This window comes from Alosa alosa, chromosome 14 (assembly GCF_017589495.1).
Source record: "Alosa alosa isolate M-15738 ecotype Scorff River chromosome 14, AALO_Geno_1.1, whole genome shotgun sequence".
Taxonomy (NCBI): Eukaryota; Metazoa; Chordata; class Actinopteri; order Clupeiformes; family Clupeidae; genus Alosa; species Alosa alosa.
In genome coordinates, this window is record NC_063202.1 from 4,938,253 (window position 1) to 4,965,600 (window position 27,348).

Sequence of the window (27,348 nt, forward strand, 5' to 3'; positions counted from 1 at the left end):
TACAAATTAAAATGACAAACCAACGTGTATTGATGGCATACTTTGTACTCTGACAATCAGTCATGTGACGTAATGATGTCACACACAGATATGTCTTTTGTCACTCCCTTACAGTAGGAGTGTCTTTCATAGGTGCATAGGTGTGTGGTTTAAGGTCAGTTATTAACCCAAAATAAAATATGTCATCAGTGAAGGTGGAGTGCCATTGTTGATTGAAACTGCTAACCAGGTGTATTTAAAGGCTGGACTGTAGCCGTGTTCATTGGTTAAGAGCAGATTCTTTCTCCTGAGAGATGCTCTACAGAGATTAGTCTGTCAGCGTTTCCATGCACTGGAACATGTGAGCAATGAATACTCCAATGAAAAGGCTGATTATTCCAACCTTCATTTGTGTTTGTTCATTCATCTCCCACTGTTTGCCGGTCATCGCTTGAAAGGTATGTGACTCCACGGCATGTATTTTCTGACATTCTTACCATCCACACTACTTTACCAGTACTGTACATGTCCTCTTGTCCTGTTGACATTGTAGTAAATATGACCTCTAATGTGATCTTGTAGTATCATCATATATTCCTAAATGGTCACTTTACTGGTATCATTCAAACACTACAGGTCTCTAGGTCAGTTTATAAGAACAGATAAAACTGACAAGAATCAAGTTTCACTAAGGCATTGAAAAATTAATCCGACCATACAGATCGATTTGTAAATAACTGAGGTTCTGTTTCATTTCATCTGAACTGACAAGGACCAGTCAGTCCTGTTGTTTCTGTTGCTTAGCAACCCTGCATGGGCTCATAGTTTCTGTGTGTCACTGTAGGAAAATAGCTTGATGCTGTTTAATAACATTTTCTTAAACAACATTGTATACTGTATATCATTGTACAGTCAGAGCAGAACTGAGTGTGGTAACACTGATTGTGATTGAGGTTGGCGTCGACCGGCACAAATCACACATTAACTAGATGTACCGCATAGCGGTACAAAATATGACCGCCGCTCAGTCCTGTACATCCGTTCCGCCAAAATAAATCACACTTCAATTTGTCTCCATATTTTACTCCATCCCCACTCGTTGAAACTCGTATGCTTGTTTGGCATGCCTGAGTGTGTGTCGGCTGCACAGAAAGTAGCCTACTGGTGCTGAAAAGGTGAATAGATTGTAGAATAGCCAAAGAAGATGTAGCATTGTTATAAAACCTTTAAAATCTCTAAACAATCACAAGTAGGGCAGTTCATCACAGTTCATCCATTGCAACTGGATTGATGAAAGGTCACTTACACCTGTAGGCTACATTGTATTTGGGAAAAGCAAAAGGTAACAGCATCATGTTATTTATTTATTTATTTTATTTTTTTTATGTATTTATAAACAAAAACATCTCTGTCAGCTCCATGCCGTTTTCAACAGCTATCAAAAACAAAGGTCATTTTGGATGGATGGATTTTTGTGAATGTTTCTTCTTCTACATAAGATTTTAGTCATCTTTAGTTCATGTAATACTTTATTGTCAATGCACAAATTAAGTAACAGTAGTCTGAAACGTTATTGTTAATGCACAAATTAAGTAACAGTAGCCTAGTCTGAAACGAAATGCTGTTTTACATCTAACCAGTGGTGCAAATAACTGACATGTCCAAATGGGCCTTGATGAAATGCGTCGCTAGACTGTTCATACACATTTTAACGGGCCAAAGTTGAAGAGCTTTTGTCCGTTATTGTTCGTGCAAATATAGGCTGATTCATGTTCCCTTGCATTGTGTAACTGAGGTCCATGGCTAGTCTGGCTTTCATCAGCCCAAGCTCAATCTTTTAAGAAATCAAAAAATAAATAGCGGGCAGATCAGGCTGGGTTCACCCAGCCTAGTCCATAGGCACCCGATATTGTTTAATTTTCCGATTGAGATATACACGCTCTGGCTATTCTAAATGCAAAAATGCATCAGGGAGTTATGACAAAACGGTAACTAACAAACTAGATCCTAATAGAAAGCTGTTAGCTTCCCTAAGCTACAGGTAGGATTATAAGGTCCCCGGGGACGAAATGAAATTTTTCCGTTAAAGTCTAGTGGGGCTACATACCCTCCAAATTTCATGTACCCCGGTGGTTCGGTGTCCCGGGTATCAATGACCAAAAATTCAGGGAGTAGATGACGGGAAAAATTCTTGAATTGTGTGCATGTGTGCGTGTACAAATTTATGTTTATGTGTGTGGGTGTGTGTGGGTGTGTGTGTGTGTGTGTGTATGTGCGTGCTTGTGTGTTTGCCTGCGTATGTGTGTTTGTGCATGTGCATGCATGCGCATATGTCTACTGTGTGAGTATGTGTCATAATGATGATTACTGTAAATGTATGTGTGTGCGTGTGTATCTGTTTATGCACATGTGTGCACATGGAATGGGTTAACATGACCCCTGGAGGCAAACATAATGGAAAAAATTGGTCATCCTAGGCCCTACAGTTCTCAAGATATTCACAGAGAACTGTGTCTGCCCTACCCTCCTTTTCGGGGGTCCAGTCCAGCCGGGGGCTACAGATCAAAACGAAGAATGACGGTTCCATGCTATCCATGTGGGGGTACATGCCCACCAAGTTTTGTGTACCCCGGTCTTTCAGTGTCCCGGAATCCTTGTTGGTGTGCGTCACTAAATGTACACATAAATTATTTTATTGTAAGGCCCCCATGAACGAAAGTACACAAATCTTGGCATGCATTCGGAGGGTGTCATAATGATCCTACACTTTTAATTTTGTGCAGTTTTGACCTTGTCAGCCAGAGATATTGTGATGAAAACACCTAATTTTTTTGCTTTTAATTTTTAACTAGGTGGCGCTATTCATGAAATAAGTGGTAATGGGATGGGTTGACATGCTCCCTTAAGACCAACATACATAAAAAAGGTGGACCTCCTAGGCCCTACGGTTCTCGAGATATTCACAGAAAACTGTCTCCGGCCACCTACAGGCCAGTTGGTGTATAGTAACATAAATTAATTTATTGTGTGGCCCCCCCATGAACGGAATTCCACAAAACTTGGCGTGCATACAGAGGGTGTCATAATGATCCTACACTTCCAATTTCGTGCAGTTTTGACTATGTTAGGTCACAGATACCTTCAATTACAACACCTCATTTTTACTTTTTGTGTTTAACTAGGTGGCGCCATACATGAAATGAGTGGTTATGGAATGGGTTGACATGGCCCCTTGAGATCAACATACAAAAAAAAAAATGGTCCTCCTAAAGCCTACGGTTTTCGAGATATTCACAGAAAACTGTGTCTGCCCTACCCTCCTTTCGGGGGGTCCAGTCCAGCGGGGGGGCTACAGATCAAAACGAAAAACGATGGTTCCATGCTATCCATGTGGGGTTACATGCCCACCAAGTTTCGTGTACCCTGGTCTTTCAGTGTCCCGGGAATCATTGACGGAAATTTGGGCATGGGCAAAAAAAAAAAAAAAAAAAAAAAAATCTGACTAAACCTATATGACCGCCGCTTCGCTGCGCGGCGGTCATAATAAGATGAAACTAGAGAACCAATATGGCAAAAATGAAGCATACTGTAGCGTTAGTTCATGCAGGCCACGGAGTCACGCCCAGCAACTTGGCTAACTGCTCAGCTGACTACCCAGCTGATTACTCCCTCTTACATTGGTGGACATCATTCAGGGCGCCCTTTTTAGGCTGCTGTAGCCTGCCATAACATAATGTGTGGCTTACAAATTGAAATGACAAACCAACGTGTATTGATGGCATACTTTGTACTCTGACAATCAGTCATGCGATGAAATGTCACACACAGATGTCTTTTGACACTCCCTTAGGAGTGTCTTACACAGGTAGGTGTGTGGTTTAAGGTCAGTTATTAACCCAAACTAAAACGTGTCATCAATGAGAGTGGAGTGCCATTGTTGATTGAATCTGCTGGTGTATTGAAAGGTTGGACTGTAGCTGTATTCATTGGTTAAGAGCACATTGTGTTTTTGTTTAATTCATATATATTTTATTGAGGTGCTGGCATTGACATTGATGTTTGGTCTGTTCTGTACCCCATTGAGGGTTTATCTTGCAGGGGGCTCCCAGAACAGAGCCATACTGCCAAATGAAACATTATGCATTACAAATAGCAATCAACCATCTGGACCAAGTCCTGACTGAACAATTAAACATACATAGATACAGCTCTACAATTATGAGATATAAAATAGGCAAACATTTCAGGAAAGTTTTCCAGACAGATTAGACTGATCAAGAATTCAAATCCAGTGTGTTCTCTGGTGTTTTTTGTTAATGTACTATCTGTTTACTTTGCATGCACAGTTCAGTTTGCTGAATTAGTACCCCTTAGTGCTGAATTAGTACAGTTTACCTCTTGGTTAGATATGCTTTTAGAGAGCAAATATACCTTCATATAATATCTTAGTTTTGTGAACTTCATGTGTACATCAGTTACATTTATGTGTGCAAATACGAAATCACTGGAGATGTCTGAAAATCTTTGCATTCAAATATAATTTACATTTTTAAAGGAACATGACACCGTTTATGGCATTGGGTTTTTCACTGTCTCTCCTAGAGTTAGATAAGTAAGCAAAAAAAATTACGCCTTGGCCTCCGTATTCACAACGAGAGCGCAGATATTGTCCGTACTGTGGCGAGTGAGACAAGGTACTCATGTGTTGCGTGAAATTTCTGCACCCATTCGTTGTTAATACGGAGACCACAAGAAGTAATTAGAGATTTTTTTTTTGTTGGTTCACTTTTACTCACGACATGCTATCTGGCAACGAGAGATTCACTACTGGGCGCTGCCGGACTAAGACAATGCATGTACGGAGACAAACATATTTTTGCTCACTTATCTAACTCTAGGGGAGTCGGTGAATAACCCAATTTCATAAAACGGTGGCATGTTACTGTAACGTCGGCGCAAAAGACAGTGCTAGCGTTCTCCCGCGCAGGGCATCCTGGGATATGAGAGCGAACATTTGGGGGGTTTATGTCTTTATATCTCCTTAGTTTTGAGTGTAATGTTAGCGTCTTTATTGTAACATGTTTCCCTTTTAGTTCAACCTCGTGTGTGATCCTTTTTGTGTGGGGGGCTGCGTCCTCCCCTGTATGTGTAGTGTGTGTGTCTGTTTGCCCTGCCCCGTGTGTATTGTGTTCTGTATCTTGATGTGTCTTGGTCTTGGTCTATGTGCTCTCGTTCTCAGCTAATAAACCTTTTGAATGGACAACTGTGTGTCGCTATCAAATCGTTACATTACTTTAAAGGCATACAGTCAGTTCTATTGCCTTCACATTGTAAAACTATTGCATCACAATTAACAAATTTTCACACAGATCTCTGTTTCCCGAGGTCACCAAGTACTGTCTCTGAGTACGGTGGGGGCACAATTTTAAAAATGCTCCCAGAGTGCAGCACTGTAGCTGCCTGGTTGCTCTAGCTATTGGCTGCAGTAACTCGAACTCAGTAGCACCGATTTTTTTCGTAACGACAGTACTTGGTGATCTCCAGAAAGAGAGATCTATATCTCCTTTAAGGCACTTTATCAAAGTTCTTTTAGGCAAGTCCTGTCTCTCGGCGGCCATATTGCAACGCATTTTGGGCACTTATCGGGCATCTATTTCGAACAGTGTCATGCTGTATCCGATTTTTTTATAAAAGGCATTCAGAACATGTTTGATGATGGTGGAGGTTATTGTCCAGTGTTTAGGATCCATTTAATAACACTGGTATTGTTATAGAGTGTTGATGAGTGTACATATTGTGAATGTGGATAAGATTTTTGAAAATCAAAAGTTGCAATTGGTAAAAAAAACTTTTTTGAGAGGTGGATAAATTATGTTTACTTGCGTTTAGCCTCCACTACATCCCTGCGTAAAGGGGCGGGATATGTGTAGACAACTGCCATATCAGCGTTACGAACTAAACTCATGCCTTTCTATGGAGGATTTTTTGTTTGCTGTTTCTTCTCATTAGAAAGTTTCTTGGGCTGGGCTGTACAAAGAAAGTGCTAATACCGACACTTCTATTAACACTTCTCCTCCCCTGTGTTTGCGTGATACTCCCATAAATACCCTACCATAAATGCATATGCATCAGTAAAAAAAGCACAGATAGCCATTCTAAACTCCAGTGACACGCAAAATGCAATTTGATCCACATGCGATCAGTTTTGTACATACGATGCCATGTTCTAAGGTGCAAAAAGTGTCAGAAAGAGGCAGTAATTTGGCAGTAATTCTCAGTACATCTAGGCCTCTGACTTTATCCTTGTTATAATATGTATAAGTGTGTGTGTGTGTGTGTGTGTGTGTGTGTGTGTGTGTGTGTGTGTGTGTGTGTGTGTGTAATTGTACCTATGCTTCTATTCTTTCAGAAACTCTGAACATGGAGCGGTTAGGACCAAGCACCTGTGATGCTTCCTTTAGAGTTTTAGGTCCAGATCTTGATTTTGAGTCTGATGAGGATGAGGATATCCGCCAAGGAGATATGCAAAAACTCCTGACAACAAAACCTCATGATTACAAACGCTGTAAGTTGGTCATAGAACGACATGATAAAGGACATGCCATTCCTTTTGATGAGCCAACTCTGCCCATTAGAATCAATGGCCGTGATGATCTCTGCAGATCCTTCTCTGGGGAAACCGTGTGTGTGGAGATATTAAGTAGAGAGGGAGATATAAGAACTGGAAAGGTGGTAGGAGTAATGGAGAGAAAGTCTTTCCCCTTCTTCATCTGCAAGATGGTCGAGGGTGATCCAAGCTTGATGACCCCAATCAGAAAACCTATGATGACGAGGATATATATACCACAGTTAAAAAGACCCAACACTGTAAAGAACAGAGGACAGGTTCAAACGAAGCTTGTTGACACAAATCCAAATGATCTCTTTCTTGTGAAAGTTCTGAAATGGAAAAGTAAATGTTTTTATCCACTTGGAGTAGTTACCAAAGTCTTACCACCAGAGAGCGAGGAGCTGAATAATGCACTGGACATTGAGTATGGCCTTGGAGGCAAGCCTCCATCCTTAAAACCAAGGCACACCAAATCTGACACCACTGAGAGGAAGGATTTCTGTGATTGCCTTACCTTCACCATAGACTCCCCTGGAGCTGAGGACCTGGATGATGCCATTAGTGTGACTGACCTGGGAGAAACCTTTCAGATTGCAGTTCACATAACAGATGTGGCCAGCTGTGTTCCAAAGGGCAGTGAAGCTGATAAATTTGCAAGAGATCGAGGAGAGACATTTTATGGAGAAGATAAAACATCTCACATGTTTGACAGAGATCTTAGCTTTAATCACTTAAGTTTGCTTCAGGGAAAGAAACGGAATGCCATTTCCCTGCTGGTGTCTGTAAGTAAGCAAACACATGAAATAGTCTCAAGTGATTTTGCTCTGTCTAGGATACAATCAGGTTATCAGCTTTCATACCAAGATGCAGAAAAATACATCCAGAACCACCTTTCCAGGGCACCTGAGCCTCTTCAATTCTCATCTGTTGAGCACTGTGTGGTTGTAGCTTATCGCTTTTCTGAGATGCACAGAGTGTCAAGGCTTGCTGGAGGAGTGAGTCGAGTACAATGTGACAGAGACAGATCACACTGTATGGTGGAGGAACTGATGAACATGTACAACAGCGAGGTTGCTAACTATCTCACCTCTTCTCCACTGACTCGAGACCTCACCCCACTGAGGTGCCACAGTCCACCTGACCCTGAGCCTCTACTCATCTTTAGTAAGAAATATCAGACTTTAATACCCCTCTCTCCTTTCCTGTCTCAACTCATTGTTACAGAGGAGTCGGACCATGAGTTGAATATAGGCAATCTGGAAGGATCAGAAGATAGCAGGGACGATGAGGAGGAGGACTCTGGAGAAGGTGAAAGTAAAGAGGTGGAGAGTGTTGAGAGTGACCACCAGGAAGAGAATGATGAGAACAGTCATAGTTATGAAAGTGACCAAGAGGAATTGGATAATACTAACATTGCAAACTTTGACACCAACAACCAACCATTGCTTCCACAGGAGTTTGAGGTCTTTAATGGTGTTGTAAAGAAACTGGAAGAAGCAATAAGGAACAGAGACCAATTCACTCTACTGAAACTTATGGCCTCTGATCATATCCACCCAACTCTGATCTCTGTGGAGAGAGAATTCAGAGAACTGCTTAGCCAGGCTGAGATTCTGCGATCTTGTTCCACTCTGAAGTCTAGAATGGGCCACTTTGACCTGCAACTAGATTCCTACACCAGGGCCTCTGCCCCCATGAGGCGATATGTTGACATCATCCTGCAGAGGCTTTTGCACTGTGTTCTTTGTGGAGAGATTCGAGATACGGGCTATACACAGGCTGAGATTGACCAGTTCTGTGCTCTACATGATTTTGACCAGGCTTCAGACTACACCCAACATGTGAAAATGCTAACTCAACTAAACAAACAGTGTGCTGTACATATGGCTTTTGTCCATACACTGCACAAAGGTGGCCATAATTTCTGGTTCTCTTTTCCTCTTACTTCAACATTAGGGGATCTGTCCATCCTGTACAGACATTTAAAAGTAGTGGATCAGCCAGAGTACAACAAGGAGCAAAATACCATGACACTACACTGGAAGAGAAGAGTGTACTCCTTCACAAATACAGGAAAGAATCCAGTCAAGACACTGGGCAGCAAATACACCACTTGCACTGCTGTGGATACCTGGCAAAAGATGATGAGTGCTGTGCAAAATCAGAATTGGGATGAAGCTGAACAATGTCTGGACACCATAAGGGCAGATTCAAAGGCTGGTGAAAATGAGAGAATGAATGCTGAAACAGATGAACACCACTTCAAAAAGCTCTCTCTGGAACTCAGGTTGGGGAAGGTCTTTCCAGTACAAATTGGAATGGGCCCAGGTCGAACTCCTGAAGTACACCTGATAAACCTCAGCCCAGAGTTTGAGGTCTGTTTGGAGCACTCAAAAAGACCCACCACATGCTTCTCAAAATTGGCGCTTTATCCATCAAAGTCAGTATATGAAGACTACAAGGAGTACCAGAAGATATGGACACCTCTTTGCAAAATGGATACTGCTCACAATGCCTTAGAGGAGAACAACAGTGTCATACTGGAGGGTGTGGAATTAACATGGACATCAGCGGAACAGAATGACTTGAAGGGGTATTTTTGTATCTCGGAGACCCAGAAAAAACTGTGGGCCATAGAGTTTGATCTTACAGCCTGTTTCCTGTGCATCCGACTCCGGAACCAAGATGCAGAGGCAGATCGTGAAGGGGGCAAGAGTGAGCAATTTGTGGAATTTTCTCTGCAAGATCCACTGCCTTTCACATGGGTAGCTCACGGTGTGGCCTCTAGACCAAAAAAGAAGAAAAAGAAAGAGAAAGATGATCCAAAGCCAACTCATGTCCAAGTAAATTTTTACATCAATCATCACTCTATGAATTATACCCCACCACAGGTCTTTCACAAAAATACAAAATTCACAGTGGAGGTTATTCCCAAAAAAATCCCTTATGTGTAAGTAATCCCATAAAGTGGGTTTTGCCTTTGATGTACAGTATAGTGAAATTTTTGTATTTCCAAAATCACCATTGATAGGTGAGTGTGAGCTTTACAGCAATTTTACTGTGATGTGATTGCAGACTTCAAGAAAATGCCATTGCCAACTTGAAATGTGCCAATCATCTGGTACAAAGTATTGCTGTTGGTGATTCATTAATCCACTCCAGTAACAGTAAGTAAATTGAGGGTTATTGTATGGTAATCTAATAGGCTTGTGTATATAATTACCCCATGAAAGACTGAAGTCAAGTTAAATTTGTTTGTTTATGTCTTGGTGTTGCGGGTATGCTGGCGACTACGCCGCTCCGTCCAGCATCTTTTGTCTTTTGTGTCAATGTCTTATGTCCTATTTAAATTCAAATTGTCAATGCAACTAACCACATAGAAATTAAATGGAAGAGATGCTCAATGCCAGTCAGATGGCCAATGCTCAAATGTTCCATCATGGGTGTCAAATCTCAGTTTGTGTTTGTTGTGGTTTTCTGCAGTCATACAAGTGGCAGCTAAAAGTAGCATGGCACTTGCTGCCGAAGGTCAAAAACTGGGCTTGCCCTCTCTGAACCCCAGTCAAATGAATGCAGTAAAGGAGGCTCTGCAGAGACCATTCACACTTATCCAAGGCCCTCCAGGTACAAAGATGCAGGTGCATCCTCTGTACACCCACATAAATATCAACATGTGGTTGCCTGCCAGTTAAACCAGGGAACTACAGTAGCAAGAAAAAGTATGTGAACCCATACTAAAGTTGACTAAAAATTTGGAAAATGATCTTAGTGCCTTAATTAACAAAATGAGGAAAAAAACAACATTTAAGGACACCAATTTTCTTTGTGAATGAATAATGCATTATAAATAAATAAATACATAAATAAATATTTTTCTTTAAAATACAGGTGCTCATAACTATACATACCCCTATGTTAAATTCCCATAGAGGCAGACAGATTTTTATTTTTAAAGACCAGTTATTTCATGGATCCAGGATACTATGCATCCTGATAAAGTTCCCTTGGCCTTTGGAATTAAATGCAAATCAATGCTAATCAAACCAGCTAATAGGCTAACTGAAATGAAACCAAGTCAGTCTCTACAGTAGGTCTGGTGAAGGGTATGTGATCATAGGGGCTATTTTAATTCCAAAGGCCAAGGGAACTTTATCAGGATGCATAGTATCCTGAATCCATGAAATAACTGGACATTTCCAAAATATCTCTTTTTAGTCAACATTTGAATGGGTTCACATACTTTTTCTTGCCACTGTAGTTCCCTGGCAGACCCATTGCAAAATTATATTAGCAAAATAAACGGTCGATCTACATTGGTAAATACTATAGTTGATCTATTTCTGTTATGAAAGGGATGTACTTTCCAACTTCAACCAACCACAAGTATATCTGTGTTTATACTTGGTTGAAATCCACAGGGACTGGAAAAACAGTGGTTGGAGTCCACATTGTTCATCAATTTTTCCAGAGGAACCAACAAGATGACATGTTTACATCAAATTCTGAGACAGACTCAAACACTGATAGTCCACCGAAGAAGAGAGCTATCCTATACTGTGGGCCCTCCAACAAGTCGGTGGACATTGTAGCTGGTAGGTTGTGTCCTTTAAATTTAATTATTTATAATTATCTTATTTATTTTTTAATATAGATGTTCAACTGTATATTTGACAATGTAAGACCCCGCCACTTTGTGTCAGGGCCCTGTTTGACTGTTGGGACTTATATTTCTGATATTTTATTAATATCTAATAACTATGTAACCCACAGGGAAAATAAATATTAGGATATGAAGTTAAATAGATAAGTTAATAAATATCTTAAATATGTAAAACTACATTCAATATTTAAATAGTTGTTGAGAACTTTCAAGAGTTTATTTGTAGGCACTCTAATTACAGCCAATTATTCCCGGGTTTTTGAACTGTGTGGGAGTAACCTGAGTTTGTTTGTTTTTGTTTTTTTGTAATAGTGTACAGACAAAATGAGTCTCATAAGTTTTGTAATAGTGGCTATAGTCTCGCAGTTAAGGGCTATAGTGTAAGATAAGTGGGCGTTGCTAGCAAGCTAAGTAAGCTAGCCAGTTAGCGAGTTCGGTTAAGTGTCTGCTGTTAAACCGGCGACGGTGAAGGAAAAACAGATAGCGGTTTAGGCTACCGTGTGCCTTATACCTCCTCTGGCAACGCCGGACGTCTCGCTCTCACTCCCTCTTGGTTGGATGTTTTCCCCCCGCTGCTGAACTGTCACTGCCTCTGGTCTGTGGAGCCTCATTGCCCGCGCGAGCTAACGTTGTTGGAGGTATCGTAACCCTTTTTGTTTTCAGGCTCAGCTGAGTGAAACGGCTAGTCTGTTTGTAGCCTCACCGAGCACAAGCAACGGCACAGGCCTGCAACGATAACTCCTCGATACCGTGCGGTATTGTGTGTGTGTGTGAAAGAGAGAGTGTATGTGTGGGCCCACATTGTGGTTGTCTTATGTGATGTTCAAATTGGTTGCCGTTGACTGGCCTTAAGCCAGGCTAAGGGGTTTAGCATTGAATTGACATATATTATTACTCATTCTGTAGTGTTTCTAAACCTAAACTTTATTTTATTATTATTATTAAACTCTATTTATTCATACTTCACCATTTCTAAACATAAATCTATTTAATCATACTGCAGTACTTCTAAACCTAAACTTAGCCTATCAATTCATACTTTAATATTTCTAAACGTATACTTATTTAATCATACTGTAGTACTTCTAAACCTAACCTTGCTTAATCATATTGTGTTATTCATAAACTAAATCTTCTAACTCCGCTGTGTATCTAAAGATATTTTACAGAAGTGATTTAACTAAGCGTTAAAAGTATTGACACAAAAAAGTAAGGAGAGATCCACCTTAACAGAACTCAGGCCTTACCTTATGTGAAACTACAGGTAAAGGGCGTTACAACTATGATAACTATAATAACTAGTGCTGGGCGGTATGACCAAAAATGTATATCACAGTATTTTTCTAAATTCTTACGGTTTCACGGTATATGACGGTATTTTTTCCCCATGCATAATCAGATGTTCACAGCATTTTCTACAGGGGAGAGAGGAATTGCTGCAGTACATTGACTAAGGATGGTCTATTTTACTGTTATGATGTAGAATAACTCCACACTAGTGGTAATGCAGTTTTGCATGGCCCCAGAAAATGATGCTGTTTACAAAGAGCCACTCATGATTCTAATGAAGAATCTAATCAGAATGCAAAGACAATTGCAGTCAAAATACCTAACTTTTACTGTGCAAATTCCACAAACATCAGCGAATATTCTTAAAGTGAGATGAATGATACTCTCATTAAACTTCACTGTGTTCGGTGGGTTGCTAACTAACGACATCACCTACTAGCCAGCTAGTTACAGCTGTTGAACAATCTCAATAGAATTTTCGTGAAGGTAAATCCCTTTCAATGCAGTATCCCTTAACGTTTTTCCTAAACTAAAGAAACAATTTAAGGTATTCTGTGCAACACCCTTAAATAAACCCCTTATCTAAGGAGAAATTAAGCCTTAAGGGTCATACTTCAGGGGAAAAACTTCAGGTGTTTAGTGTTTACCCTCACTATGCCTCACAGTGGCACCATGCGTGCGTGTGAAAAAAGTCCCGTCTGAAACACTGTCGCGTGGCGCAGCGTTCCAAACGTTGTGTAATCAAATACACCGGTATGGCGGTATATTAAAAATTCATATCAACGAAAATATACACCGGTATACGGTGTGAACCGGTATACCGCCCAGCATTAATAATAACTAATAACTTTCAGATGTCTCAGCTTACCCCTCAAATGGGACAAATAGAAACTCAACATCACTTTTTATGGGAACCAATATTTTGGGTTAGTGTAAGTCTATTTGAGGATTAGTCTATTTGATTCAGATACACTATCAAGGTTTCAACTGATGACACATACTAAATTTGTGTTTTATTATAGACTTAAGCTGCTTAATTCTGCTCTCTACCCATTCTGCTCTCTACCCATATTGTGTGTAAAAGTTTGGAAGTTGTCATAGAGTGCCATAATTCATGTGCTTTAATATGCCTCTGCAGAGCAGCTTCTGAAGCTACACAAAAAGGGGGTTCTGAAACCTATGCGGGTACACAGTGAGCAGATGGAGATGCTGGAGTTTCCGTACCCTGGCAGTGAACTGAAGCTGTGCAAGAAATCACATCGGGAAGAGAAGCCCAAAGGGGAACTCAGGTTTGAACATTTGATTTGCTATCTGGAAATAAGGATCTGTTTCAACCTCACTCTGACCGTCACTACGGTCTAAAAAAGGAATGATCACCTTCGTTCTGCCGATCACCGAGACCATATGTCAACAAAGTCATGCCCATGACCTCCGGAAGCAGAACGACTCGAGCTTGTAAATAGCGGAGATTGCTCCCGGTTCAGTCTCTCACCTTGATCGCCTCATCTGAGACCTGTGAGATGTGACCTGCTTTCTTGCTTTTTGACTGTGTTCGTTAGTCTGCACAGTAACCTGTGTTTTTTCGGGAAACTTCGTTTAACTTTGTTTAACTTGTTGACACCTTTCCTGAGTTCACCCCATACCGCACGGCGGAGGGGCTAGTGTGAGCCTGCTGCCTGTGTTCGCGCACTGCTGCGGGCCACCGTTTCAGTGTTATTTTCCCTTTTGTGTGTGCCAGGTTTCGGGGTTGTTTTTTGTTAACTACTGTGTACCTTATCTGGCTGTTCGCGGCTAGTGGGGCTTGGTGTGAGCCTGCTGGGTGCGTTTCTCGCACCAGCGTGGGCCACCGTTATTATTTCTGTTTACTGCTCTGGCAGCCGGAACCTGTGTGGGCCTGCTTAGGCGCTACTGTTACTGTGTGCTTCTTGATAGTTTTGTTGTTGTGTGCTAGGCTACTAGAAAAGGTGCAGTCTTGCACGAGGTGCGGACTGCTGTGTGTCTCTTTGCCAGTTGTCCACTGGTAATGCGTCGGGCGGCGTGCGTTCCGCGTTACTGGTGGCCGCCTTCTTTGTACATCTGTTTACACCCGTTGCCGCTGTCCGCAGCTAGCTGGGCCAGTGTGAGCCTGCTAAGCGTGTCCATACGCTGCTTCTTCGAACACCCGTGTACTGGTATTACACCACTGGTGTATCTCTCTCTTCTGGGCTGCTGCTTGCAGACCCAGTGCGTTGAACGGCCAAGGTAAGTGTATTGTATTGCATTGTATTGCATTGTGTTTTCTGTGATAGGCTATGGCGGCACACTACTGCAGAGTCTGCAGGGCCACGATGGCCCCCAATGGCGGGCATAGAGAGTGTCCCGCTTGCCTTGGGGCCGCCCACCTCCTGGTGGATGTCGACAGCCCTGCAGCGCAGCCTGTGACCTTCTTAGGGAGGAGCGGCTCCGCCCGGGCTGACCAGGCATGTGGACCGTCATTGAGGGCAGGCGGGACAGGCGGCTCACCCGACCAACCGTCCCACTCTCATAGGCATGGCCGTAAGCATGCCCTGGCGTAAATGGGACCAGCAACATGAGTCCCCTTCAGGCATGGTCAGGTGGAGGTCCCTGGACCTGCTAAGCGCCCGCTCAGCTGCGTGACGAGGTGGTGGCATGGAGTCGCTTCAGATTCTCTCAGCTCTCCAGGCTCTGGCTAGGAGGATGGACTGGCTGAAGGGTCTCCAGGGCACGTTATCCTCTTCTCTGCCCCCTGGCCAGGACGGTCTCTCCTCATCCAGGCCTGAGAGCCATGGTGCGGATGTTGATCTGGGTGATGTGGATGTGCTGTCACTCCATGCCCCTAAACTCTACGATTGATGGCGTGGCGGGGCGGCCTCCTGGAGGAGCTACATTCAGACATGGTGGAGCCAGCGGATGAATCCGCGGTGCGGGGAGGTCCCTGTCGGCTCCTTGATGTCATGGGTGTTGAGTGCCTCTAAGATCCTGGGTCTTCAGGCCCCTATGCCGGACATGGCTTCCCTTGGGGGCGTCTGGGAAGGCGTCTCGCACAATAGCCCACCACCCTGTATACCCGTGGCAGAGGATTAGACGAAGGTGCTGCGGACGGCATGGGGTAAGTCGCTACAGCCCCCCAATTCAATCCAGGTTGTCGTCAGCTGGCAAAGGCTACCTATCCGGCCGACTCAGGGCTGGGGGATATGCCACCCGGTCGAGCAGTCCATGCGCCGCCTGGACTTCCCTGGGGCCTGCCAATGCATCTCCCAATCCACACTGCCCGCGTAAAGGAGTGTGCCAAGGCGGACCGTCTCATCACTCACTGCTTTGGCAGCATCAGCGGGCAGCCGGTATGGGCAGCGCCCTGGCTTCCCTCTCTGGCGGCTCTGCGAAAACGATGAGCCCAGAGGACCATGATGCAAGGGCCCTGGTGGATGCCGCACTGTCAGCCCACTCCCAGCTGGCGTGATGTGGGGAGTGCTATGGCCTCTGCGGGTGCTGTGCGTGGACAGGTGTGGCTTGCCCAAACCTCTCTCCCCTGATGCCATCAGGACAGACCTGTTAGGTCTCCCGTGGTGCCTGGGCATGTGTTCCATCCAGACTCCCAGGGGTGCTGGACAGAGAGTGGAACAGGCTGGGCGCTTCTAGAGAAACTGGTCAGCGTGTGTGCCACAGGCGGGCTCCGGTTCCCCACAGGGCAGCATCAGGTAAGTATGGGCGGTGGCAGCCCGCCCGAACACCACAGGTGAGTATCAACTATGCTGCCCTGCGGGACCGGCGCTTTCGTGCACCAGACCAGAGCCCAGCCCCAACTCCCTGGTCCAGAGGACAGCGAAGACCTCAACGGGGCACAGGCAGAGGTGCAGGCCGCAGTGGCGGTTCTGCCTAGGGATCCGGGGCTGCCCGTCGATTGCCCTTCCCAGCTGTCCAGGACCTCCTCGGTAGAGATTGTGCCAGACTCTTGGGTTGTGGCTAAGGTGACTCACGGTTACCGCCTACAGTTTCGATGGCGGCCCCCTAAATTTTCAGGGGTCAAGATGACGTCTGTGAAAGACCCCCTTTTAAATTCTGTGCTTGTCAAGGAGGTCCAGGAGTTGCTTCTGAAAGGGGCCATCTGGGTTTTATGCCAAATATTTTATTGTGCCCAAAAAAGATGGAGGTTACCGGCCGGTCCTTGACCTCAGGCCCTTGAACCAATACCTCAAGGTGCTGTCATTCAGAATGGTCCACACACTGGAATAGTGATTCGGTCCATCCAGGAAGGGGAGTGGTTTACGTCTGGCTAATTTGACGACTGGCTAATTTGTGCCCCATCTCAGGTGCAGGTGGTGCACGGCACCGAAGCAGTTCTGACCCATATCCAGGCCCTGGGTTTCACGGTCAACTGGAAAAAAAGCAATTTGAAGCCCCGCCAGCAGGCGGATTTCCTTGGTGTCCTCCTCTCGACTCGGTCAGCATGGCCGGCGTCTCTCACTCCACAGAGGGCAGACAGCTTGACCGAGGAGGCTCTGACAGGCTTTCGGCTGGGCAGACTGGTCACCGCCCACAAAGTCCAGAGGCTGTTGGGCTTAATGGCAGCGGCAGCTCTTGGTGCTGCCATTGGGCCTGCTGAAGGCACGCCCCTGCAGTGTTAGTTCAATGCCTTTCAGTTCCACCCGAGGGCGACAGGCATGTGAAGTTGCGGGTGTCTCCTGCTTGCATCTGAGCCCTGCGTCCTTGGAGGGACAGGAGGTTCTTACTCCAAGGGGTTCCACTGGGGGCCTTCCTCACAAGAGGCAAGTCATCTCGACAGACGCTTCTCTGACAGGCTGGGGAGCTGTCTGGGAAGGGCTGTCAGCGAGGGGTGTGTTTGGCTCTCTCCTGGACGTTAGAGCACATCAACGTCCTCGAGCTGAAGGCCATCCATCTCGCCCTGCAGAGGTTCCTGCCAGGGTTGCAGAAGCCAACATGTTCTGGTGAGGTCAGACAGCACCTCGGTGGTGTATCATGTCAATCACCAAAGCGCCCGCGAGGTCGGCCCGGTGCCTCCAGGTGGCGGAGGAGTTGCTGTCATGGGCATGGCCCGCGTCTGTCTCAGTGAGGGCAGTGCACATTCCAAGCGTGGAGATCAGGGCGGCCAACATTCTCTCCAGGACCGGGCCACTCCCGGGGAATGGAGGTGAACCAGAGGTGGTCAGCCAGGTCTGGGCTCAGTATGGGACTGCGCCAAGTGGACCTGTTTGCGTCGTGGGCGGAAACGACTCACTGCCCAGAGTGGTACTCTCGTGGGACAGGGGAGGCAGTTTGAACCTGGATGCTCTGTCACAAGACTGGCCAACAGGCTTGTGCGGCTTTTCCTCCATCCCCTCTTGTACCTCAGGTCCTGCGGAGGAGGGATCAGGGAGGGCCGACACACAGTTCTGCTGGTTTGCTCCGCGGTGGCGGCGGGGCCTTGGTTCCCCGACCTTCTCCGGCTCCTGCAGGGTCAGCCATGGCAGTTACCCTGCCAGGCGGATCTTCTGTCCCAAGCAGGCGGGCAGATCTGGCATCGAATCAGGTGCCCTTCGCCTGTAGGTTTAGCCTGCAGAGTCCGTCATTGAACAGCTAGCGGAGTCTGTGCGGGAGACTCTGAACAACGCCAGGGCTCCTTCTACTAGAGCTTGCTATGCACTCAGGTGGAGGATCTTTTTTCGATTGGTGTGCCTGCTTGGGTCTTGAGCCAGCGGTTTGCCCTGTGCCACAAGTTTTGCGCTTCTTGCAGTCCTATTTGGATCAAGGCAAGGCGGTCAGTACTGTGAAGGTTTATGCCTCGGCCATTTCAGTCTTTCACCAGGGTGCGGATAACAGACCCTTGGGTAGGCATCCACTGATTGGTCAGTTTACAAAAGGGGCTCGCCGGTTGCGTCCAGTTCGCACTTTTGCGGGCACCAAACTGGGATTTGCCCACTGTTTTGATGTCACTTACTGTATGAGCCCATTTTAGATGCAGATCTGCGATCTTTGTTTCTTAAAACTTGCTTTGTTCGGCCAAGCGCGTCAGGGAGCTGTGCGCCCTCTCCGTCAACGAAGACTGCCTGAGGTGGCAGGCAGGGGGCACTGGTGTGTCACTTTGGCCTAATCCAGCCTTCCTGCCTAAGGTTCTAAATCAGCAGTCTATCAACCAGGTTCTGGAGCTGACGTAATTCCAGTAGTCTGCTGCCTCACAGGCAGAGCGCGACATGTTGCTCACTCTGTGCCCAGTCAGGGCTTTCAGAGCTTATCTGGGCCGTACGCAGTGGTTGAGGAGGGAACACACTCAACTTTTTGTCTGTTATGGAGCGTCGAAGCAGGGGCTACCGCTTTCCAAACAGCGGCTGTCACATTGGCTGGTTGAGGTTATTTCCCATGCCTACCGGGCTTGGGGAATGCCAGTCCCTTCGGGTACAAGGGCTCACTCCACCAGGAGTATGGCTACGTCTTGGGCTGCCCTTAAGGGGGTACCAGCAAGCGATATCTGTGCAGCGGCTTCATGGGCGGCGCCTTGCACTTTACCAGGTTTTATAGGGTGGGCGTCCACTTTCGCCCAGCTCCGGTTGGCGTAGCCCGGCGAGGTTTTAATGGTTAGCTTAGAGCTCCTCGCGACTTTTTTTGGTATCGTCATCCCTTTTTAGACCGTGGTGGCGGTCAGAGTGAGGTCGAAACAGATCGTAAAGTTCGCATGTAACTATGGATCTGTGAGACCGAGGATGACGTCACTATCCTTGTCGCTCGGACCATCCTGAGAGCTCAAGGTAGGAGACTGAACGGGGAGCAATCTCCGCTATTTACAAGCTCGAGTCGTTCTGCTTCCGGAGGTCATGGGCATGACTTTATTGACATATGGTCTCGGTGATGGGCAGAACGAAAGTGATCATTCCTTTTTTAGACTGTAGTGACGGTCATCCCTTGGTCTCACAGATCCATAGTTACATGCGTAACTTACGTTTTCACATTTACTCATGAGAAGGGTGACAAGTGAGCTCACCAGGACAATAAACACAGCAACCAGAAACCTGAGCACCCATGCAGTGTTTTTAAATTTAATTCAATCAGTTTAAATGAAAATGTATTCACTGAAGCCTTGAATCATTTGCAGGTCAATCTCTCTGATGTATGAGATAAGAAACTCCAAATCAAATCCATTTTCAGAAAAGATCAACAGATTTGAGGAGAGCATTAAAGATGGATCGTTCACCGAAGATGAAATTCAGGGGTAAGGTTGACTTCAGACAATGAGAGAGCTAATTATAAGAGAGAGCACCAGTCATATAATCATTTGGATTTGTTTACCTGAAATTGTATTTGTTCACAAGCAGATATAAAGACGTCCTGAGAGAGGCTAAGCTGCATGAGTTGCGTAACCAGGATGTCATCTTATGCACATGTGCAGCTGCCTTAAACCCAAACTTCATTAAGGTCATGGATTTCCGACAGATTCTCATTGACGAGTGTGCCATGGCAACAGAGCCGGAGGCCTTCATTCCACTGGTTTCTCATAATCCCAAACAGGTCTGTCTATAATTCAACTCCAAAGGGAAATTCCACAGATACTGTACTTCAACAGAAGATGCACATAAATTTTCACATTTTCAAAGCTGAAATGAACCATGTGAATTTTCCTTGGTATACCAAAAGAATGCTAATGAAAGGTCTTTGCTAGATTGTTCTGCTGGGTGATCATAAGCAACTACGGCCTATTGTTGAATGTCCAGCAGTGAAGGAGATGGGTAAGAAGCGGTCCTTGTTTGAGCGGTACATGGATAAAGCACTGATGCTGGACACACAGTACAGAATGGTATGACACCACACACACACACATACACACACACAAATATACCACTTTAGTAGCCTGGCGAGCCAGACCCACATTAAAAACCACATTAAAAAAAGACCTTTCCTATCCAAAGGCATTGAACGAGCAGTCTCCAAACAGGTCTCTGACTTCCTTTCACAGAACAACCTTCTGGATCCAAATCAGTCTGGGTTCAAAAGCGGCCACTCTACCGAAACGGCTCTGCTGTCTGTAACAGAAGCCTTAAAGAAGCCAGGGCGACCGCTTCGGTCATCAGTACTCATTCTGCTTGACTTATCGGCTGCCTTTGACGGTTAATCACCGTATCCTTCTCTCTATACTTCGCTGACATGGGAATCTCGGTTGTGCTCTCTCCTGGTTTGAATCCTACCTCACAGGGCGCTTCGTTTAACGTATCATGGCTTGGTCAGCTATCCGCACCTCACCATCTAACCACAGGGGTCCCCAGGGCTCAGTGCTGGGCCCCCCTCCTCTTTGCTATCTACACCACCTCCTTGGGACAGATTATCCGTTCGCACGGGCTTCTCATACCACTGCTATGCAGGCGACACACAGCTCTATCTGTCCTTTCCACCTGACGACCCCTGGTTTCAGCACGGATCTCGGATTGCCTTTCAGACATAGCTACATGGATGAAGGCACACCACCTCCAGCTGAACCTCTCAAAGACTGAACTGCTGGTCATCCCAGCTAAACCTACCATACACCACGACATCAACATCAAATTTGACTCCCTGTCTGTTTCACCCGACCAGGACTGCAAGAAATCTAGGAGTTGTTCTTGACAACCAACTAAACTTCTCGGATCATGTTGCCTCAGTCGCCCGGGCATGCCGTTTTGCACTCTACAACATAACGGAAAATCAGGACTTACTTGACTCAAGATGCTACCCAACTTCTGGTTCAGGCAATAGTCATCTCCGCGACTTCGACTACTGCAATGCCCTCCTGACAGGTCTCCCAGCCTGCGCGAGTGAAACCACTTCAGATGATCCAGAACGCCCAGGGCGGGCGCCTGGTCTACAACCAACCCAAAAGGGCACATGTTACCCGCTGCTCATCCAGCTACACTGGCTACCTATGGCGGCCCGCATCAAATTCAAGTCTCTAACGCTTGCCTACAAAGTAGTCTCGGTTCTGCTCCCACCTACTTGAATGCCCTCATACAGACTTACACTACCTCCAGACCGCTGCGCCTCCTCTGACGAACGACCTAGCTCTACCACCCGATGCGCTCAAGCCAATCCAAACTTTTTCTCATCTGTTGTTCCTCGTTGGTGGAACACACTGCCAGTTCCTACAAGGGCAGGGACATCCTTTTCCACTTTCAAAAACTCCTGAAGACCCAGCTCTTTAGAGAACACCTACTCTCATAGCAACACTTACAACAAGTCTTACTGATCCTAGCACTCACCAGCCGTTTTAAACTGACAAGTAACTGTTAAAAACAGCACTCACCGACGCACTTATTCTTACTGTACTCTAATGTTTTTTTTTTTTTTTTGTCCTAAAATTGTGAGAATTGTTCTAAAAACTTACTGTTTACCATGTTGTTAGTCGCTTTGGTTAAAAAGCGTCAGCCAAATGTAATGTAATGTAATGTAATGTAATGTAAAGTAAAATGTAGGGTCTGGGCACTCACCGTTCGCAGTGCTCAGTCCGCGGGGCGGGATAATCAGTTGTCTTTCAAATTCCCTCTGCATGCAATAGGACGCAATAGGATATTTGTTTTCAAGTAGCAGGGAATTCAAGCCAAACCGTTGCAACTCTTCCATCAATCATTATGTTAAGCCCACCAAACGACTCTATACACGATTTCAATGACCTGATTAAGTTTCGATTTCTGGAGCTCACAAGCCAACGGAGAGTTGCTAGTCCAAAATTAGTTGAAAAGAAAAAAACTTTTCTTCACCAAGGCACTCCAAGGAGAGTTGCTAGACTAGCCCTGATTTGCTGCCACTAGGGGCGCATCTAGATTTCTAGGCTACCACTTTAGTACATCTGCTCTCAAAAATGATCACAACAAAATTACTACAAATACTGTACATCATCTAGGTATATAACTGATTTGAACTGTGTTATTTTGTACTTCTTTATCAGCACGAGGGCATCTGTACATTTCCGTCAGCTATGTTTTATGAGGGTCGTTTGAAGACTGCAGCAAAAAGACAAGTCTGCTACCTGATGACCAAAGAGAAGAAAGCAACTCCCATCCTGTTTGGCCATGTTGATGCAACAGAGGATAGTCTGGTTGTCTCGACAACCACTGGGAATGAAAACTCAAAAGCTAACCCAGAGGAAGCTGCACAAGCGGTAAGGTGCCAAACAGGAAAGAGCTGTATGTAAAACCAAACCTTTAGTATAAAACATGAAATATACAATAACTTTTGACAGCACAGTGGCTGGTATAGTACGTAGATAGTACCTCTGTGAAGCTGTGTGTGATCCTATTTAAATATGAAATATGTCTCTCACAATTTCCTTTGTTTTTCCTGACTGATAGGTCCGGATTGCTGGACTCCTGATAAAAAACTCAAAGATTTCACCAGACAGTATTGCTATTCTAACACCATACAATGCACAGGTGTCTGAAATCACTACACATCTGAAAAGTTCTCTCATTGAAAATGTGACTGTATGTACCATCATGAAGAGCCAAGGTGAGGTCAAAATTTGTCTTTCACAATCACAAATTTTATATGTAAAATAGAACCTCACTGTAATATGAGAGGGGCAGCCGTGGCCTACTGGTTAGCGCTTCAGACTTGTAACCGGAGGGTTGTCGGCTCGAACCCTGACCAGTAGGAACGGCTGAAGTGCCCTTGAGCAAGGCACCTAACACCTCACTGCTCCCCGAGCGCCGCTGTTGTTGCAGGCAGCTCACTGCGCCGGGATTAGTGTGTGCTTCACCTCACTGTGTGCCGAGTGTGTTTCACTAATTCACGGATTGGGATAAATGCAGAGACCAAATTTCCCTCACAGGATCAAATAAGTATATATAAACTTAAACTTAAAATATACCTGCTCTCTCTCACTGTGTGTGTGTGTGTGTGTGTAGGGAGCGAGTGGCCGTATGTCATCCTCTCTACTGTGCGCTCCTGTGAGCCTTCAGTTCTGAAGACTCGTCCCATACACAGTAAATCCTGGGAGGGGAAGCACATGGGCTTCATCACAGACCCCAACCAGGTGAACGTGGCCATCACGCGGGCCCAGGACGGCCTATGCATTCTAGGTAAACACATTCCCTCACCTGACATGACTCAAAAAAGTATGTTTGAAGTTGCATGTGTCAGCAATTCAATAATCTCCACTTTTGTGTCTTTGGGACAACACATAAAGTAGGCTACCAGAGCCTATGGATAATTTTGATAAATAGAGCAGTCAGGCGATTTCAGACCCTCACCCCATATCTCGCAATGTTATAAAAAGTGAAACCAAATTACAGCATCCAGATCCTGATCCGGCTTATCATTTAGGGCGACCAAGATTTGGTGATCCTCCATCTTCTCTAAAACTTTACCGTAAATCAGACTACAAATGTTTAATTCCTGTGTGGGACATTAACACATACATACAGATAGATCAAGAATGCAGATCAAAGGTCTGACTGCTGATCCGCCGATACTACAGATAATACAGCAGATTTACAGTCCAACGTATGCGCAGTTGGACAGCATGTGAACCCACGTTTTTGTTGTTTTTGCTAACATAGGTGTCATGTACTGTAGTAGTCCTTGCATAAAGTTGTCTATTCTGTCTACTATTATTTATTTGTACATAAACATCTAAACATCCACTTGTTAGTGAAGAAAATGTGATGTAATTATAGACCTAGGCTACACCTAGCAATTTATTTTTTTCAAAGCAAAATATGAGGTAGCTAAATAGAAAAAGGCTGAAACAGAATCACAATGTCTACCAATCCGTATTCCTGGTGGTAGGTAGGTCCTAGTCTATTTATGAGCCAAAGTAAGATTAACCATTAAAACTAAGAAAAAACATTAAAAGTTGAATTCACTAGTGACAATCACTAAGGTAATCTGATCATTTTTTGGCTGAACAATCATTACGTTTACAGTGTTTCCCCTAGAATTTTTTCCAGCAGCGGTGCTGTTGATAGTAGGAAGCACCCCCAAACATTTGAAAAAATGACTCCTTAAATGGTGACTTCTGGTGGATTTTGTGAAAGAAATGGACATTTACATTATTCATTTATTCATTTACATTATTAGTATTAGCCACTGTACAACTGTACACTGTAGGCCACTGTACAAACTATTACTATTTAGAATATACAGTGCTGTGCATAAGTTAAGACATTTATATATAATGTATTTATTTACAATACATGATGCATTAAAAAATAATTGATGTCCTATTTTTTTTTTTAATTAAGGCATTAAGACAAAAGGCAAAATATGTTTTTTATTCCTCCCTTTTGTCAATTTCAGCATGGGTGTCTTAACTTTTGCACAGCACTGTATAAACTATATAGACTTCTCTTTCATGCCATTACACTGTATTGGTGCTGTGCAAATCGAATTGAGTGCCTGTCACTTTAATGCCGTGACGGCCTGTGACGCTGGCTTGATTCTCACGGTTTTAAGCTAACTTAGTAGCGTTGTTGTAGCCTGGCCTTGGCCTGTCTACGTACTTCCGGTCGATTTATTTTCCCTACAGTACAGTACTGCAAAGTCAGAGAGTCTGGTTTCCAGGCTAGCGTTGTTGTGCATGGTGCATAAGAATATGTGGATGAAATGAATTAGGTTTCCCATGTAATTTGGTAAAATAAAAATCTATCTTGGAATATAGCAGATAAGTGTCTTGTATCATATCTATAATTTTGGTGAGCTCTACGGGAATTACAAACTCTCAGATGTAAATGCTTGCGTATCCTATTACTCAAATTCAATTAAACCCACCAATAGGCTAGCTAGACCTTAGTTTCACAGCCCATGCACATGTGAGCTAGGCATGTTAGCAATACAGGGCTTAAAACCATTGCCTGCATCACAAACAAAAACGAAACAATGCGTGGATTTATCTGAGAATAGGCTACTGAAGGTAGGGGCGAGCTATCTCGCTGACGTGTTTAATTTGGTTCCTTGGTTAACATAATGTAGGCTACGTTTTTTTGCACAAAATTGCATCTGCTAATAAACTTAAACATAAACACAAACAAAAGTGATCTCCTGTGGAATCCCTGACTGCGCCTTCAACGTTAGCCTACTATTATTTGTTGACATGAAACCTGAACGAACGGCAGCTGTTCCTGAAGTTCACTTGCGTCTATTTTTATTTTTTTTAATTAGGCAACTTTTTTGCAGTGGCGCTTGAATTCCAGGAGTGGCGCTGCGCCGCTGATGAATACATTGTAGGGGAAACACTGTGTTTATAAGCCAATTACTGGATAGCGTGTGTTGAAGAATAATGGTAAAATTGCTGTGGTGAATCTGTTGTGGTAAAACTGTGGCTATACGTGTGGCTCGGCAGCTCTGAAGTCAGATATTATCAATAAATGCAATACCCTTTGCCACCTACTGGAAGATAAGGGTAATAATTACAGAACATTATCTCTAAAATGAACTGTCACACAGGTAGTGACCTAACTGTCACACTAATATGAGTAATACTACTAATACTAATATTGGTGTTGAAGAATTTTGAAGTAAGTTGACGTAAGGTGAGTTTTTTTTTACCTAACTTTGCTATGGAGGGAGAAAAGCCTTAGCCATAGACAGAAAACAATTCACCTCTCTGAGCTTAGAATACTGTGAAGTCACTTCCCCCTGTTCAAATCCACAGGTAACAGTCACCTTCTACGCTGCAATAAGCTCTGGGATTGCCTTCTGACACATTACCAAAAGCAAGGCTGTGTGGTGGATCCAGCAAAAGACATACAGGTGCTAGTAGGACCAAGACTTGAAAGCAAAAGATAAAAGTGTGCTTCAGTGACTGTGAGGTGTATGTACGGTATACACTAATTTCAAACATTCCAAAAATGCACGTATTGACCCTAGATTTGAATTTTAACATTACTTCTCATTTTGATGAATTTTGGCTTCCATTTTACTTGTTACTGTTAAGTCACAGTTAAACATGAACAAATGCAGTACAGATCTTGTTCCTCAATGTAATTTCATGCGTTCATCTAGCCTACACTCTTTTGATAATAAAAAAATAAATAAATCACTGCTTATACATATTGATGTTCCTTTACAATGATTGTTTACGGTGTTTAAGATAAGAGTTTGTTCAATTGTTACATTTAACTATTATGGTATGACAAAAACTTCATTTATTTAGGAACATATTATAGCCTGCCTTATGTAGAAAATACAGCTTAATTATTCTTCCATTCTTATATCTGTCCCTCAATATGTTTTTATAAAACCTCTGATGCTCATGAAATATCTTACCTCTTTAAATGGGAAACCAAGTGGCTCAGACCAAATAATACAATGTTTTTTTGTCGCTTCCTCGATCCGTCTCCAAGTCCAAACCTGAGACAAAGCCTGTTATACTAAAATCATATCAACGTAAATCATGCCAACGTGGAAGGTACCAGAAGGTACCAGCCATAGAATAGGAAAAGTACTAGCCCTGGAAACAGAATAACAAGGTGATATCTCATTCTGCTTATGCTATGACTATGGCCAGGAACATGACAGTCTGACCTGTTGATGGTCAATCCTATGTGCAGCCACACAGGCGCCTAAGAATTAGAACTAGGGAGTGAACCAATGGCATGTAAACACAGATCACATCAGAATACATACAGAAATACCCCAGATTCCTACAACTCCAACAGATAAGGAGCACCAAAGGGACCAGTGCATTGGATTGATTGCTTGATTGATTGATTCATTTTCAGTTTGTGTAAATAGAATTATTCAGTGTTGTTTTCAAATGATAACCTTTACTCCAAACAAATAAATAAATATGTAACATAATGTTGTTTCAAATAGTCTCATCGCCTTTCAAAGATATAGAACAACAAAGTGACAT

The 27,348-nt window shown here is 44.1% G+C and overlaps 1 protein-coding gene across 1 annotated transcript; it reads left to right on the forward strand.

The window, feature by feature from the left end:
• The first annotated feature begins 95 nt into the window (after nt 1-95).
• LOC125307610 (helicase with zinc finger domain 2-like) lies at nt 96-27,293 on the forward strand. Its single transcript, XM_048263664.1, has 13 exons — nt 96-437; nt 6,389-9,539; nt 9,665-9,756; nt 10,073-10,213; nt 11,008-11,181; nt 13,678-13,828; nt 19,624-19,740; nt 19,844-20,036; nt 22,441-22,653; nt 22,844-23,000; nt 23,399-23,572; nt 26,146-26,243; nt 27,152-27,293. Exons 2-13 carry the CDS (start codon nt 6,400-6,402, stop codon nt 27,185-27,187), a joined length of 4,686 nt encoding a protein of 1,561 aa, XP_048119621.1. The 5' UTR covers nt 96-437; nt 6,389-6,399; the 3' UTR covers nt 27,188-27,293.
• Nucleotides 27,294-27,348: the final 55 nt, after the last annotated feature.